Raw genomic sequence first — 12,887 nt, forward strand, 5'->3', positions numbered from 1 at the left:
AAACAGAAATTATATAAAATTAGATTGGATGATAAATTCTGGTAAACAACGGTTTAGAGAAGAGATATGTTTCTTTCTCACTTTGAGGAAGACAGTCTGAAGCTGTCCACAGTGTTTGCCGCCGTGGCGCTCAGAGTAGAGGACGGTGTGTGCCGGGATGCGGTGGTACGCCACCCGTCGCTCGCCCTGCAGCATCCAGATCACGATGTCAGGAAGGCTGTTCTGGGGCTGCAGAAAGAAAGGATTAGCTTTCCTCGACGAACGTTTGCCTTTCCCAGCCCTCTTGACGGGCGCACCTCGTCGGCCAAGCTCCTCAGACGGCTGGCCCAGTCCTCTGCCTGCTCCATGACCGTGGAAAGTTCCGTGGCCGGTCCGTGTTTGAGGGCCAGCGCCGCCGCCATTATCTGCTGCAGGTGCAGCGAGCGGATGTGTCGGAGCGAGCGGTCCAGCGGGGTCGCGCACGGCCAGCGCTTGAGAGAAGGGAGCTCCTGACTGGAGAGTGCCAACAACAATGCCCACGGTGAGAAAGCGTGAAACAAACATGGCTTCACCTTCATCTTAACAATCTTACCTGCAGTCTGCGATCACCTGATCCAAGAGCTCCACCACTCGGAGCTCCAGCTCGTCCATATCGCTTCCCGCCTTCATTTCCAGCCGCACCCGCTGCAGGTTGGCTTCCTGGACACACACATGCGCAATGACATCTGTGTCAAACATGACATTCAACCCAGCCGAACCTCACCAGTCGGTCTAACGCGGCCAAAAGCATGTTCAAAGCCTCAATCCTCGGCGCAATATCCTCCCACGCTGACGACAGAACAACCACCGGCTTCACGTTGCCCCACGGGAGGTAATAGTAGTGACAACCTGGAAAACAAAAGTGGACAACGCATCAGCACAACACAAACGGACACCGGCGTGGATTGCGCTGACGTGACCCACCGTCAAACACGGCCCTGCTGAATTGTGTGGTGGAGGCCAGCGGCAGGCAGCTGTAGTCAAACTTGTTGCCGTAGTTGCCGATGCTGACCTCAAACTGGACTGCGTCGTCAACATCCTGGAGGAGCGTGGCAGAATAGAACGCCACGAAGAGGGAGTACTTCCTCTTCCTGAGGAATTTCTGAAGAGCGAAGCGGAAAAGTATAATAGCTTAAACTTTGTCAGTAATTTTACTTTTTATTAGAGGTGTGAGGCGATTAACATTTTTAATCATAATTCATCAAGTGACTTCAATTAATTAATCGCAAATTTTATCTGTTCTAAATGTAGAATAAAACATTTATGTTCTAAATGGAAAAAATATTTTAACTAATAGAAATATGGCTGCATCTTTTAGTCATCCATCCATTTTCTTAACCGCTTATCCTCACTAGGGTCGCTGGAGCCTATCCCAGCCGGCTTCGGGCAGTAGGCGGGATACACCCTGAACTGGTTGCCAACCAATCCAGGGCACACAGAGACGAACAACCACTCACACTCACAAAACACACCTCGGGACAATTCAGAGCGCCCAATTAACCTGCCATTGGAATTTGGGAGGAGACAGCAGTACCCGGGGAAGACCCACGCATGCACGGGGGGGAACATGCAAACTCCACCCAGGAAAGCCGAAGCCTGGACTCGAAATCAACTTTAAACTAACTCAAAATGAACGCACTAATTTTGACACCCCTATTTTTCATATTACATTTGGACTTTTTCCTCGCTTCCATCTCACCTCAACCACGAGCAGATCATCCGATGGGATGTCTTCATTTTTGGGCTCTGGTTTGTCCACCAGCTTTGTGGTTAGTTCCAGCAAGACTCGACCTCGGTAGGCCACGCCCTCGCCCTGAAAGACGAAAAGAAGCAGCGTTACCATGTTATGTTGGACCACCTGTCTTTCTACTTTTGCTATTACTGCATCCCCCAACTATATCTTGGTTCACCTATCTCCGCCCCATTACGCTGTAGATGTTTTTGTTGAATGCATCTACGTTTTACGAGCTTTTTAAATTTATATAAATACTGCACAGGACTGAAAACAAATATTGCGTAGTGTCAACTAATTATATAAAAAAACAGCTATGGAATGCTACATATTCGGCATTTCTGCCATCTACAGTGTTCACTGTACACATCACTTATCAATACTGCAGTTTACAAGGTGTTAAAAAAAAAAGTGTTGAATGTGCATAAAGAGTGTGGGAAGGATAAAACTACATATTAAATTCTTTTTGTATGCTCTTTATATCGTGGATTTTCTACCTATTGTGGATAGGTTTGGAAAGTAACCCCCACAATAAAAAAAAACAAAAAAAAAAGCGCCTTCTACCTCATTGCACAGAAAGATAATATGATTTAAAACATTACTTTTCCAAGGTTCAGGGCTTCATGGGGATCATTGAAGGTGCTGAACTCCCTAGGACTGCCATACAAGTTGACAAAACACGGACCAAACGTAGGGAGAAACCCGAGCGTGTCATCCACTGTGGACAGATAGACGGACAAAAAAAAACAACTACAACATCGACCAGTTTCATCAGATTGAAACTGATGGAAATTGACAAGGAGAAAAGTAAAAGGACAGACGACATACTGCCAGATTGGACGCTCCGTGGGGTCAAGTCGTCTGAAGCATAAACAGGAAGTCGAAAGGACAGATAGAGAACCAAAGTAAGAGAGAAAGGAGACACCAAGTTTTTTTTAAAGTCCCATAGGTTTAGTATAGTGTGTAAAGGAGAGAATGGAGCACAGAGTGTCACAAATGTTTCAAGCACAACTCACCCTCAATCTCGCCACCTGGCGCTGAGATCTTGGACATACAGAGGTGGGCGGTGCCGATGACATCATTGTGGCTGGCTCGGTCCCTGTCAGGAGAACATGTAGGGAGGAAAAGGAAAATATCTTAAGTGATTTCGAGATGCTAATACAAAATGGTGAAAATAAAGGGGTCAACCAGTCGAGAAGTCGGATCCTCATCTTCTCACACATGGACGGAAACTGGGTGGAAAGAATGAAAAACAAGCAATACTTATTGAACATCTCATGAGATTTACATGAGATTTTTTAATTATGACAATAATTTACGTAGTTTGGTATAGTCTTTTGACTAAAATTAATTGAACTTTTAGTTGTAATTTAGTCATCTGATGTATTTCATTTGAATCCAATTTTAGTTGATGATTTCGTTTTAGTCACTGACAAAATTGCCAGCCAATTTTAGTTATCGTCATCGTTTCAGTGAATGGCTTCTATTTTAGTTTTTGTTAAATTTTCGTCTGGGAAAAAAAAAAAAATTGTGATGAAAAACATCATGAAAATTTTTCAGGGATGAAATTATCACTGCAGATTTCATTCAAACACTTGCAGGTCTCACCCTAATTGGCATTGTAAGACTTTGGTGCCACTGCGGATTGGCATTCTTCTCCAGAACCTTTGTGCAGACCTAAAAAAAAAAAATCTTTAAGTTTCAAATATGTATCTTGACATCTGCGATGTGGCAATCAAACACTTGCACAGACAAACGTACTGTTTTGCCAGCAAAATAAATCTCCACCAGAGGATCCACTAAATTCTTCCTATTGCTGTCGAATCCAAAAATCTGCTTCATCCCATCCATGAAGGCATCGTCCACTGCACACGAGAGGATGTCAGTATGTCGGAATCCACCACCCGTCTCTCACGCGCTCATGCACGACTCACTCTGAGGAAGGTCCTCGGCCCGGAAGACCCTTAATGTGAAGGCTGCTCCTCTGAGGGACAGACCGGCGGGCCTCAGCAGATTCCCCTCGATGTCCTCCTTGTCCTCCACGCACTCGCGCTTGTCCGCCTGAAAGGCCACTCAAGAATCATCAATCCTGAACTCATTCACCCCCTGCCAATTTCACAGAAGCAATCCCCTTCACTCCCAGCTGTTTAACTGTATTTTTACTGATTTTGCAAGGCCCATAGAATTTTGTGTTCTATTCCTATAAAAACACGGAACCTACCAAAAGAAAGATTAAAGTCTCTTTTTTTCATCATGAAAAAAAAAAAAAAAAAAAGTATAATTCTGTTTCCATCAGAATCTAGCTAAGTTTCATCATTAGTCACAACTCTAATGAGAATTGGTTGATCTCCTTTGCTCTGCTGCCACCTGCTGGCCGTTTGCGCAATAACTACCATTTCTTCAACTGTTCTTTGTCGTTGAGACGCTGCATCAAAGGCTTCTGTATGCTCTAGCATAAAAAACAAAAACACCCCCCCCCCCCAAAAAAAAAAAAAGAAAAAAAGAAAAAAAACATATAAATACGTCTTTGGGACACTTAAAACATTTAAAATAGAACGTGTTTATACGTTTTTGGGAGCAAATGAGTTAACGTGTTCACCATCAAGCGCTTACTCCAATCTGATATGTTTAGAAATGGAATTGAATGAAAATAAGGATGACACCACTGAGTTAAAGCAGCACCATCCAAATAGGTCTTAAGCAATGAGTCCATTAATGTGTTTTCTTCTCACCGGCGGCTCGTCTCCAGCGGCCAACACCCACAGGCTGACTTTTAGGTAACCTCTAACTCCAGCAGACAGATCGTCGGGGTCGCAGAGGAGCAGCCACTTCCTCAAGTAGCAATGTCCTGCCGAAGACACAGGCTGCTTATTTCGCGTGACTATGCAGCGGCGGCGGCGGCGGCAAGCTACTTGCTACTCACGGTGCTCGCTGTAGATTGTGCCCACGTCCAGCTGTCGACACAAGCAAGCAAACCCTCCAGATCAAATTCAGCTTTGCAAAGGCCTCCTCACATGTGACCCCTGCACCAAACGCTCACCTTAAATTCACCAATGACGGCGTCCGTTCTGAGGGAGCGCGAGTCGCATACCTGTCGGGCCGCACGGCAGGCCCGTCAGTTGAGAAGGGGCGGAGAAAAATAAAAAATAAAAAAAAATTAAGAAAAAGAGGATGAGGGCCACTTACCGTGATGAAGATGGGTTCGTCAAACAAGTCGGTTGGCGTCTCAAAGAAGTTCAGGAAGAAAGTCTGCACACGGGACATGGACATGGCTGATAGTATAGTGGGGAGCAAGTTATTTGTGGATAAGTTAGCATTTCTTTTTCTTTCATGATATGCATGTAAATTAATCAAATCAAAAATAAAAAAAAAAATAAATAAAAGAAGATGTAATGAATTGAAGAAGTTAAAATGTACAATTTTTCAATGTTAAAATCTCATTATTTACATTAAAATAAATAAGCTAACCTTTTATTTAAATTTAATGAGTTTAAACGTAGTTACTTATATGGTATAAAAAAAAAACAATTTTCTGCCCCAGCACCCTCAGAAAATTATAAGAACGTTATAAAAAATATATATAAAAATGAATGTGAAAAGATAAAATGAAACTTCTCTGTGCATTTTCTTGTGAGTGCTGTCATTGTGAATTCCTATACCTAGACCAGGGGTGTCCAAAGTATGGCCCGGGGGCCACTTAAGGCCCGCCGTCCATACTGAAAATATTTGCCACTAATAAATGTTTTATTTACTGTAGAGGTTTTCTAAATATGCAAATAACATTCTCTTCAGAACACTTTTTTTTTTAAAGATGTCTTTTTTCAAGCATAAATGGCTTCCTCCACTTTGCTTCCCTGAAAGATACCTACAGTTTAAAAAAAAACAAAAAAAAAAAACAACAACAACAACAACAACAACAACAACATGAAATTGCTTGTTTAACTGATTTTTATTTACTTGATAAACACTGACAAAGTTAAAAAAAAAATTAATGTGAATAACTTGCTCCATTTTTTTCACTTTACCTCATCAAAGGTCGGGTTGTTCCCTTTGCGGATGCGAGTCCTCCTGCTCTGCCCAGCTACAGTAACCTTGACGACGGGGTTGATGTTGACGCCCGGCAACTGTCGAGCCTGGACGACCCGCACGCGAACCTGCGCAGGTGGCGTCAACGTGAGCCACTAGAAGGTGCTCACGGCCTCTTTACTTTACGTACCTGAATATCCTGCGGCTTGTTGGCCAGTGGCTTGGGCTGACTGCTGGCACCCCTCCGCCTCCTCTTCAGCCCAGTGTGGTAAGCCGGCGGCGAGCGTTTGGGGGTCTGGGCGGCGGGCGACTCCTGGCCCTGAGGTCCCTGGGGGCCGACCACCACCATGGAGCGCCCGTCGTCCGCAGCCTGCTCTTCCGGTACCTCCAGCATGATCATGCTCTCCGTGTCCTCCTCGCCCAGTGTGTCCAGGGAGATCACTGCACAGACACAAAACTGTTGAACAACGGGCAACCGGCACCCCTACGGGCGGGGAAGTGCGAGATATGTTACTTGTGACAGTGTCCAGCTCCACATTGGGGTTGCTGTGAGGCAGAGACTCGGGCAGTGACGGGGACTGGAAGACAGGAGCTGATCCAGGAGGAGGGATGTAGGAAATCTGCAGGGTGAGTGTTGCCTAAAACAAGAGCAAAACAAAAGAAAACAGTCAATTTTGTGCAAAGGAGACTGTATGAAATGTGGAACACAAACTCACTGGCTAAGTTTTCAATACTGCACGGATGTACTAAAATAAAGACTAAACTAATAATATTAAATAACTACATTTGTATTAAAGGGAAGTCAACACTCAGAAAATGTCTTTAGAATATGTTCTATGCAGCCCACTAGTTGTGGGAATGCTGAAAGCATTCCACACATTATTCAGATTTTTAGTCTCCTCACTTATTTGCCGAGAAACAACTCCCACATAATACTTCTGATTTACACCATTCAAATTTCAACTTGCTTCAAAAATTCACGCCTTCCAGGGTATTTATATCATCTGAGTCTGCATTACTTACAGTACCAGCACAATTTAACATTAAATATCAACTTTCCCCCATTAATTTTCAATGGGACTGATGTTGAACTTTTTCTAAGTCCCAATTTCCATGCCCACTTTCAAACATACAACTGATCATCATTACCAGCTCTCTGGCACTCGGTAGCGCACTAGGTTAAGTGCATTGCCCAGTAACAAGGAGGTCCCAGGTTCGAATCCCACGTCTGACTGCGCATTGCAAATATATCCATGGCAATTATGCATTTCAGCAGTAAAAAGTGAATATTTTGTCCAGAATGAATTTGATTAACTTCATTATTTTTCATGAACAATTTTTACTTTTAAAAACCAATTTTTCTACTTGCCGTCGACTGAAGATGACATCACCTGAGGAAATAAGTAACGACCAATCATGGCTCAGCTTGTGGACCAAACCCAGAAACCAGGTGAGCCATGATTGGTCATTAGCGACTTCCCCAGCACAGGTGATGTCATCATCAGTCGACAGCAAGAGGAAACATTAGTTAGCAAAACCCCATTAACCAGATTTACGTGATAAAATGGGAATTTCAAGTAGACAGTCTCTACAAAGGAAACTACGATAAGGTAGCTGAACCAAAAATAAAATGTGCAAACAGTAAGGGTGTCACGATTTCGATTTTTTATCGAAATCGATCGAAATTACGTCACGATTTCGAGCATCGAAATAGAAGAGAGGACACACGATTCGATGCCCCCCCCCGCGCCCGCCGCCACCGCCGCCACCGCCGCCACCGCCACCTCCCAGGAAAGCAAATGAGACGCAGCCATTCAGCTACTAGCTAACGGCACTTGTTAGCTGACTTCTCCTGCAGTCATGATGGCAAGCGCGGACAGACACAGCAATGGTGCTTCAAGCCGCTCCCGCTTCTCTCGTCACCAGTTTGGAAACATTTTGCGTTCCCGGTGAGTTATGTCGACAACGTTCACGTTGTCGATAAAAAGACCACAGTTGCAAGATATGCTATGGGCGCGTACTGTACTCGGCCACGGTGTTACGCCCGGCTCGTCAAGGGGAAGGGAAGTAACACAATAACAGAAAATATAGAGTAGATAAACACGGGTCGACTTTAACATCTGAGTAGTTTTAATTGAAATTTCAGGCAGGGGTTTGACAAGGGAGTGAAAGTGGAAGGTGAACAAATAATAACCGCATTTGACAGAACTGACAGAACGGAGGAGAAACAATAACTAATAGGGGTATAATACACGGATACACAATAGCGTCGCGCTGGCACAGTCGTCCAATCGGAGTGTCGCGCTGGCACAGTCGTCCAATCGGAGTGTCGCGCTGGCACAGTCGTCCAATCGGAGTGTCGCGCTGGCACAGTCCTCCAATCAGAGTGTCGCGCTGGCGCATTCAAACTGAATGGCCCGAGCCGCCAGCCGTAACAACGGGAAACACGACAAACATGACGGGACATTTACGCAGGCATCACAAAGATTTAGATTTATCAAATTCAACTAGAAGTGGGAAAACAACGGTCCAACCAACTATTTCATCCTCATTTACAGTGAAACTTCCACACACTTCAGCTCGCGCGAAACGCCAGATCCATAGGTCTATTTATAGCAGCAGACCTGCAGCCTTGGAAAACGCTGGATTCAAACATTTAATTAGTGTACTTGAACCACGCTACAGTATGCCCAGCAACTGTAAATGTTGGGATATAGTTTGTTCAGGCTGTATTTGTTCCATGACTTTGGATACAATATATTTTTTGTTGTTGTTGCACATTGCACATTATTTTAAGAGGAACGCACAGCACACTGTTGTAACCAAAAACAGTCAATAGATGGCAGGCACCCACTGTGACTTTTTGTTTTTGTTTTTTTATTTTTTATTTTACACTTCAGTAAGAACAAGACGGTTAACTTTATATTGTAAATAAATTCTTTGAATTTGATCATTCCTGCCTAATGTCAATTATCATATATTACATAAATTTACACAAAAATAATATGGAAATTGCATCACCTATATGTAGCCGATCTTTTGAAATAAGATTTACTGTACAATGAATAGAACCAATGATCATAGACTAGCCTTAGCCTACAGAAGCATATGCCTCTGTGTTATAAAGTGGGGGAGCGGAGAAAAAAAAAAAAAAAAAAAAAAAAAATCGAAAAAAAAATCGAATCGTGACCCCAAAATCGAAATTTAAATCGAATCGTGGAGTTGGCGAATCGTGACACCCCTAGCAAACAGAGTCAACTCCAAAAGAATCGCTCTCACCCCCGTGTTGTTCCTCTTGGTGTCCAGCAGTGAGACGGTGAAGGAGGCGGCAAAGCTGGGAGAGCTGAGTACATCTCTGACGGCGAGCCGACTTTCCCCCAGAAACCTGCGCACAACACACCTGTGGCAACATCTGCAAACAGCTGCCCTTCTCCAATGCTAAGGTTAGCTGTCGTCACCTGTTCCTCCCCATCTTCTCATGGTCCTTGATGACGCAGTGTAGCTCAGCACCCGGGTCCAAAGGAACTCCCTTCAGGTCCCATTCAAACCCCTGGAGGTGAAAGTTCACATCCGAGCTGTAAATTGACCTCACGCTTGTTGAGTCTCAGATTTGAGAAGTTCTCGAGAGCCCACCTCGTTCCAAACGGGATTGGGGTTGTTCTTGATGACCTTGGTCTTCTTCTTAGACCCTGAAGGAAGTGAAGAGAGAACGTCATCCATCTTAGAAGCACCTTAGCGCACGGAGAGAAAAAAAAAAAAAAAAAAAAAAACATTCGGCTCATGCTTGTTTGCTTTCCTGTTTTTCGTGAGAACACGCACACAAAACACGCACCGTAAGTGCGCCTCCGCTCTCGGCAGATATCTTAACAAAAACACCTCCGCCCTTCCTCGAAGGGGTCAAGAGGGTGCGCATACTCTCCATCTCCCGACAAGCGCGCGTTCTAACTTGACGTCTCTGGGACGGGAAGTGGCACCGCGTCAACTTCCTGGCGGCTTCAGCTTGGCGCAGGTTCACGGGCCGAGAATAGACGGTGACCGGAGCGTGGCGCCGAGTTGAACGCGCTTCTTGCTGAACCCTTTCTGTTCCGTTTTCCTGTGAAAACGTTTCAATCACATCACTCCAGTTGGCGAATGAGACCATATTGGGATGAAGGCGCTCTTCATTGGCGTGCCATACAACAGGAAATGGCACTCACACAAAGGCAGGAAGTTAAGAGAAGTGCTCACCTCATGACGAATTGGAACTTTGTGGAAATATGACAGCAAGCATACTAGTTTTTAACTTTGTAGCTGCATCCGCAACAGTAACACAAGATGGTAAACATGACTCGGCATCTTTTGTTTTGAGTTTCTTAAAGATGAGGCACAATTAAAAAAAGGAGGCATTGCTTCCCCCTCAGGTACGCATCCTCTTCTTACCTCGAAAGGTGACACTGGCCAGGGGGTCCGAGTGCCTCAGGTTGTTGGCCCGCTGAACAACGCAGCGTAACATGGTGGAAAACTTCAAATGAGTTGGCGACTCTGGTACTGGAGATCGTTACATCACCGGCCAAGATTGGCGATCGATGATGAATCACACCAAACGGCAAAAAAGAAAAAATGACCAAAAAAAATGTCCTTGGAGGTTTCATGTAACAAAAAAAAAACTAGTAAAAAAAGTGCGTTTCATCTGTGCCTTGGCTTGTAAGAACAACAATCCAAATGAGGCAAGTCCTCAACTGTGGCAGGTTCTCCGCAGGACTGAATCCCACTCAGAGGAAAAGTGGGTAACAATTGAGTGTGTCCACACACACACACACACACACATACTCACACCTCCCATCCAGAGGAAATCCCAACATTTCCTGTTCTCTCTTCCTCATCTGTCCTCCTGCTAACTGCAGTGCTGCCATCTCTTTTTGTTTACTGATTGTATCTGTGCCATCGTGTTTGTGTTTCCTTTGACACAAGTTTCTATCCTTGTCAAAACAACAACAACAACAGAATAACATGGATGGAGATCTTGAGTCAGCAGCATGCCCCCTCCCACCGGGAGACACTGAAGCCAGCTTTCCAATAATAGCCTCTCAGCTGTTTGGCAGGAGGAGGGGGGACCAGTGCATGGATCAATTATAACACATATAATAATAACAATAATAATAATGTTCATCTTCCCGCACATCAATTTCTCCATCCCCTTTCCAAACCATCTCTACCACACCCTTACCTTCATGGGTGACGGTGCAGTAGGCGTCGCTGATGTCGTCATCCGGCGTTTGCAGGCGTTCTGCACACAGAATGAACACACGCAGCATGACACACACACACACACACAGAGCAACAGAAACCTGGTGGAATATCCAAATGTCCTGGGAGACAAGTGACTCGTATTAGATAGCGACAGTCAGGGAGAGAAAGAGACCGACTGCTAAATTACAGCTGCTGCCCTAAACTGTCTCACTCCCACCAGCATGCCCCCCCCCTTACACGCACACACACGCTTTTTTTATTTTTGGACCACGAATGTGCACATACCAAAATACCCAAACACACGTTCGCTGATGTCAAACTTCATCTAACAGACAGGGCACACACGATTGAATGACCTTAATACAATTATTTCAAAAATTAGTATATACAAGAGTACAAGTATTATGCTGTATGACTGATACTGAGTTCTTATTATATTAGGGGTGTAAAAAAATCGATTCGGCAATATATCGTGATACTACAGCACGCAATTTTCGAATCGATTTAATAGGCAGCCGAATCGATTTTTTAACATAACATTTTTGATGGAAAAATATTAAAACGTCTTTCACACCTTAAGCATGGAAGAATGTTATATTAATGGAACATTAAGCCTTAATATTTTTATTTCAATGCCGTTCAAACGTGAAAAAGGTTACAACCTGATTGTTAAATACAGTGGCTCACAGTTAGAAAGACTGATGTTTCAGATCAATTCATAATACATTTTCATACAAATCTTAGTGTACAAGTTTACTGAATGGTATTTTCTGAATTTGAGTAAAAACAATTTAAAAAAAATAATAAAATAAATCAACAATCAGCTTTTAAATTCATATCGGGATTAATGGGTATCGAATCGGATCGTGACCTATGAATCATGGTACGGATCGAATCGTCAGGTACTACGCAATTTACACCCCGAATATATACATATACTGTATATATGTGTGTGTTATTTTTGGGATGTTGTCAAAGTAGTATACTGTCCTTTGTCAAAGTGTGATTGAGTACAGAAACTAGACAGCAATGTGCAAATGCTAAAAACTAAAATCCAGCAACAAGCACCTAAGAATCCAATCAAATCTTTATGTGACTATTTAACTATGTGGCTGTTTTTACAATAAAAGCTATACGTACTGTACTTTTGTGCTATAAATTTAAGGTGTCATTAATCAGCCATTTTTTCCCGTGTTTTAAAAATCTTTTTTATTTTTTACAGAACATGTTTTGTGCGGCTTAGCTAATAGCTGTGATGCTAGTTGAGTCAGACTGGTAGTGACAGATATGGAAATACTCACATTTCAACAGCTTGCACTCCTTCCAAAGCTGAGGGAACTTCCATTTGTTGAGTTTTACGACTTTATAGAGTAAAGATATACCGAGAACGTTTAAGAGTAGTTTACCTATTTGGAATATTTCCTGAATTCATCTGTACTTTTTTTCCTGTTCCTGTTGCATTCTACGAGGCCCCGCTTTTAAATGTGAGGTGTCAATGACATATGTCGACATGAAATCAAACAAACAAACAAAAACGCGCTATTACAGCGCAAATTTCTTCTGAGATTAATATTTAGCTCGGACATCCGTCTTTATATAAACAGTGACGTGCTGTGGTAAGGACGCGGTACTGCAGGCTGCTGAGTCACTATACCCCCACCCTCAAAACAATCTTTTGGTACGTACGCGCTCTCTTCTCTCTCTCTCTAAGTTGGGTCCTCAAGAGCCCCTATCCAGCCTGTTTGCCATGTTTCTCTCCACTAACACACCTGATTCATGATCAGGATCGTTAGTTATCAGGCTTCTGCAAAGCTTGCTGATTAGCTGATCATTAGATTCAGCTGTGCTGAAGGACGGCAACATGGAAAACAGGCTGGATAGG

At 43.6% G+C, this 12,887-nt stretch overlaps 1 protein-coding gene across 5 annotated transcripts in view; it reads right to left on the reverse strand.

Moving 5' to 3' along the window:
* Positions 1 to 11,202, reverse strand: part of dysf (dysferlin, limb girdle muscular dystrophy 2B (autosomal recessive)) — a 33,100-nt gene extending 21,898 nt beyond the window's left edge. For 2 of the 5 annotated variants that reach the window (XM_077498883.1, XM_077498881.1), the window contains exons 1-24: positions 10,983 to 11,202; positions 9,410 to 9,465; positions 9,235 to 9,326; positions 9,056 to 9,161; positions 6,291 to 6,414; positions 5,967 to 6,217; positions 5,776 to 5,904; positions 4,937 to 4,999; positions 4,791 to 4,841; positions 4,674 to 4,704; positions 4,483 to 4,598; positions 3,685 to 3,811; positions 3,512 to 3,615; positions 3,359 to 3,427; positions 2,939 to 2,982; positions 2,767 to 2,849; positions 2,579 to 2,611; positions 2,353 to 2,468; positions 1,718 to 1,831; positions 943 to 1,120; positions 743 to 867; positions 572 to 678; positions 297 to 492; positions 82 to 228 (exon numbers count right to left, since the gene is read on the reverse strand). In XM_077498883.1, coding sequence (XP_077355009.1) covers positions 82 to 228; positions 297 to 492; positions 572 to 678; positions 743 to 867; positions 943 to 1,120; positions 1,718 to 1,831; positions 2,353 to 2,468; positions 2,579 to 2,611; positions 2,767 to 2,849; positions 2,939 to 2,982; positions 3,359 to 3,427; positions 3,512 to 3,615; positions 3,685 to 3,811; positions 4,483 to 4,598; positions 4,674 to 4,704; positions 4,791 to 4,841; positions 4,937 to 4,999; positions 5,776 to 5,904; positions 5,967 to 6,217; positions 6,291 to 6,414; positions 9,056 to 9,161; positions 9,235 to 9,326; positions 9,410 to 9,465; positions 10,983 to 11,070 — 2,550 coding nt within the window. In that variant the 5' untranslated portion in view covers positions 11,071 to 11,202. Of the gene's footprint in view, positions 1 to 81; positions 229 to 296; positions 493 to 571; positions 679 to 742; positions 868 to 942; positions 1,121 to 1,717; positions 1,832 to 2,352; positions 2,469 to 2,578; positions 2,612 to 2,766; positions 2,850 to 2,938; positions 2,983 to 3,358; positions 3,428 to 3,511; positions 3,616 to 3,684; positions 3,812 to 4,482; positions 4,599 to 4,673; positions 4,705 to 4,790; positions 4,842 to 4,936; positions 5,000 to 5,775; positions 5,905 to 5,966; positions 6,218 to 6,290; positions 6,415 to 9,055; positions 9,162 to 9,234; positions 9,327 to 9,409; positions 9,466 to 10,195; positions 10,611 to 10,982 lie in introns of those variants that run through there. The other 3 variants (XM_077498885.1, XM_077498882.1, XM_077498884.1) reach the window with 2 other exon arrangements.
* Between the last annotated feature and the right edge of the window lie 1,685 nt (positions 11,203 to 12,887).

Source organism: Festucalex cinctus, chromosome 16 (assembly GCF_051991245.1).
Source record: "Festucalex cinctus isolate MCC-2025b chromosome 16, RoL_Fcin_1.0, whole genome shotgun sequence".
NCBI lineage: Eukaryota > Metazoa > Chordata > Actinopteri > Syngnathiformes > Syngnathidae > Festucalex > Festucalex cinctus.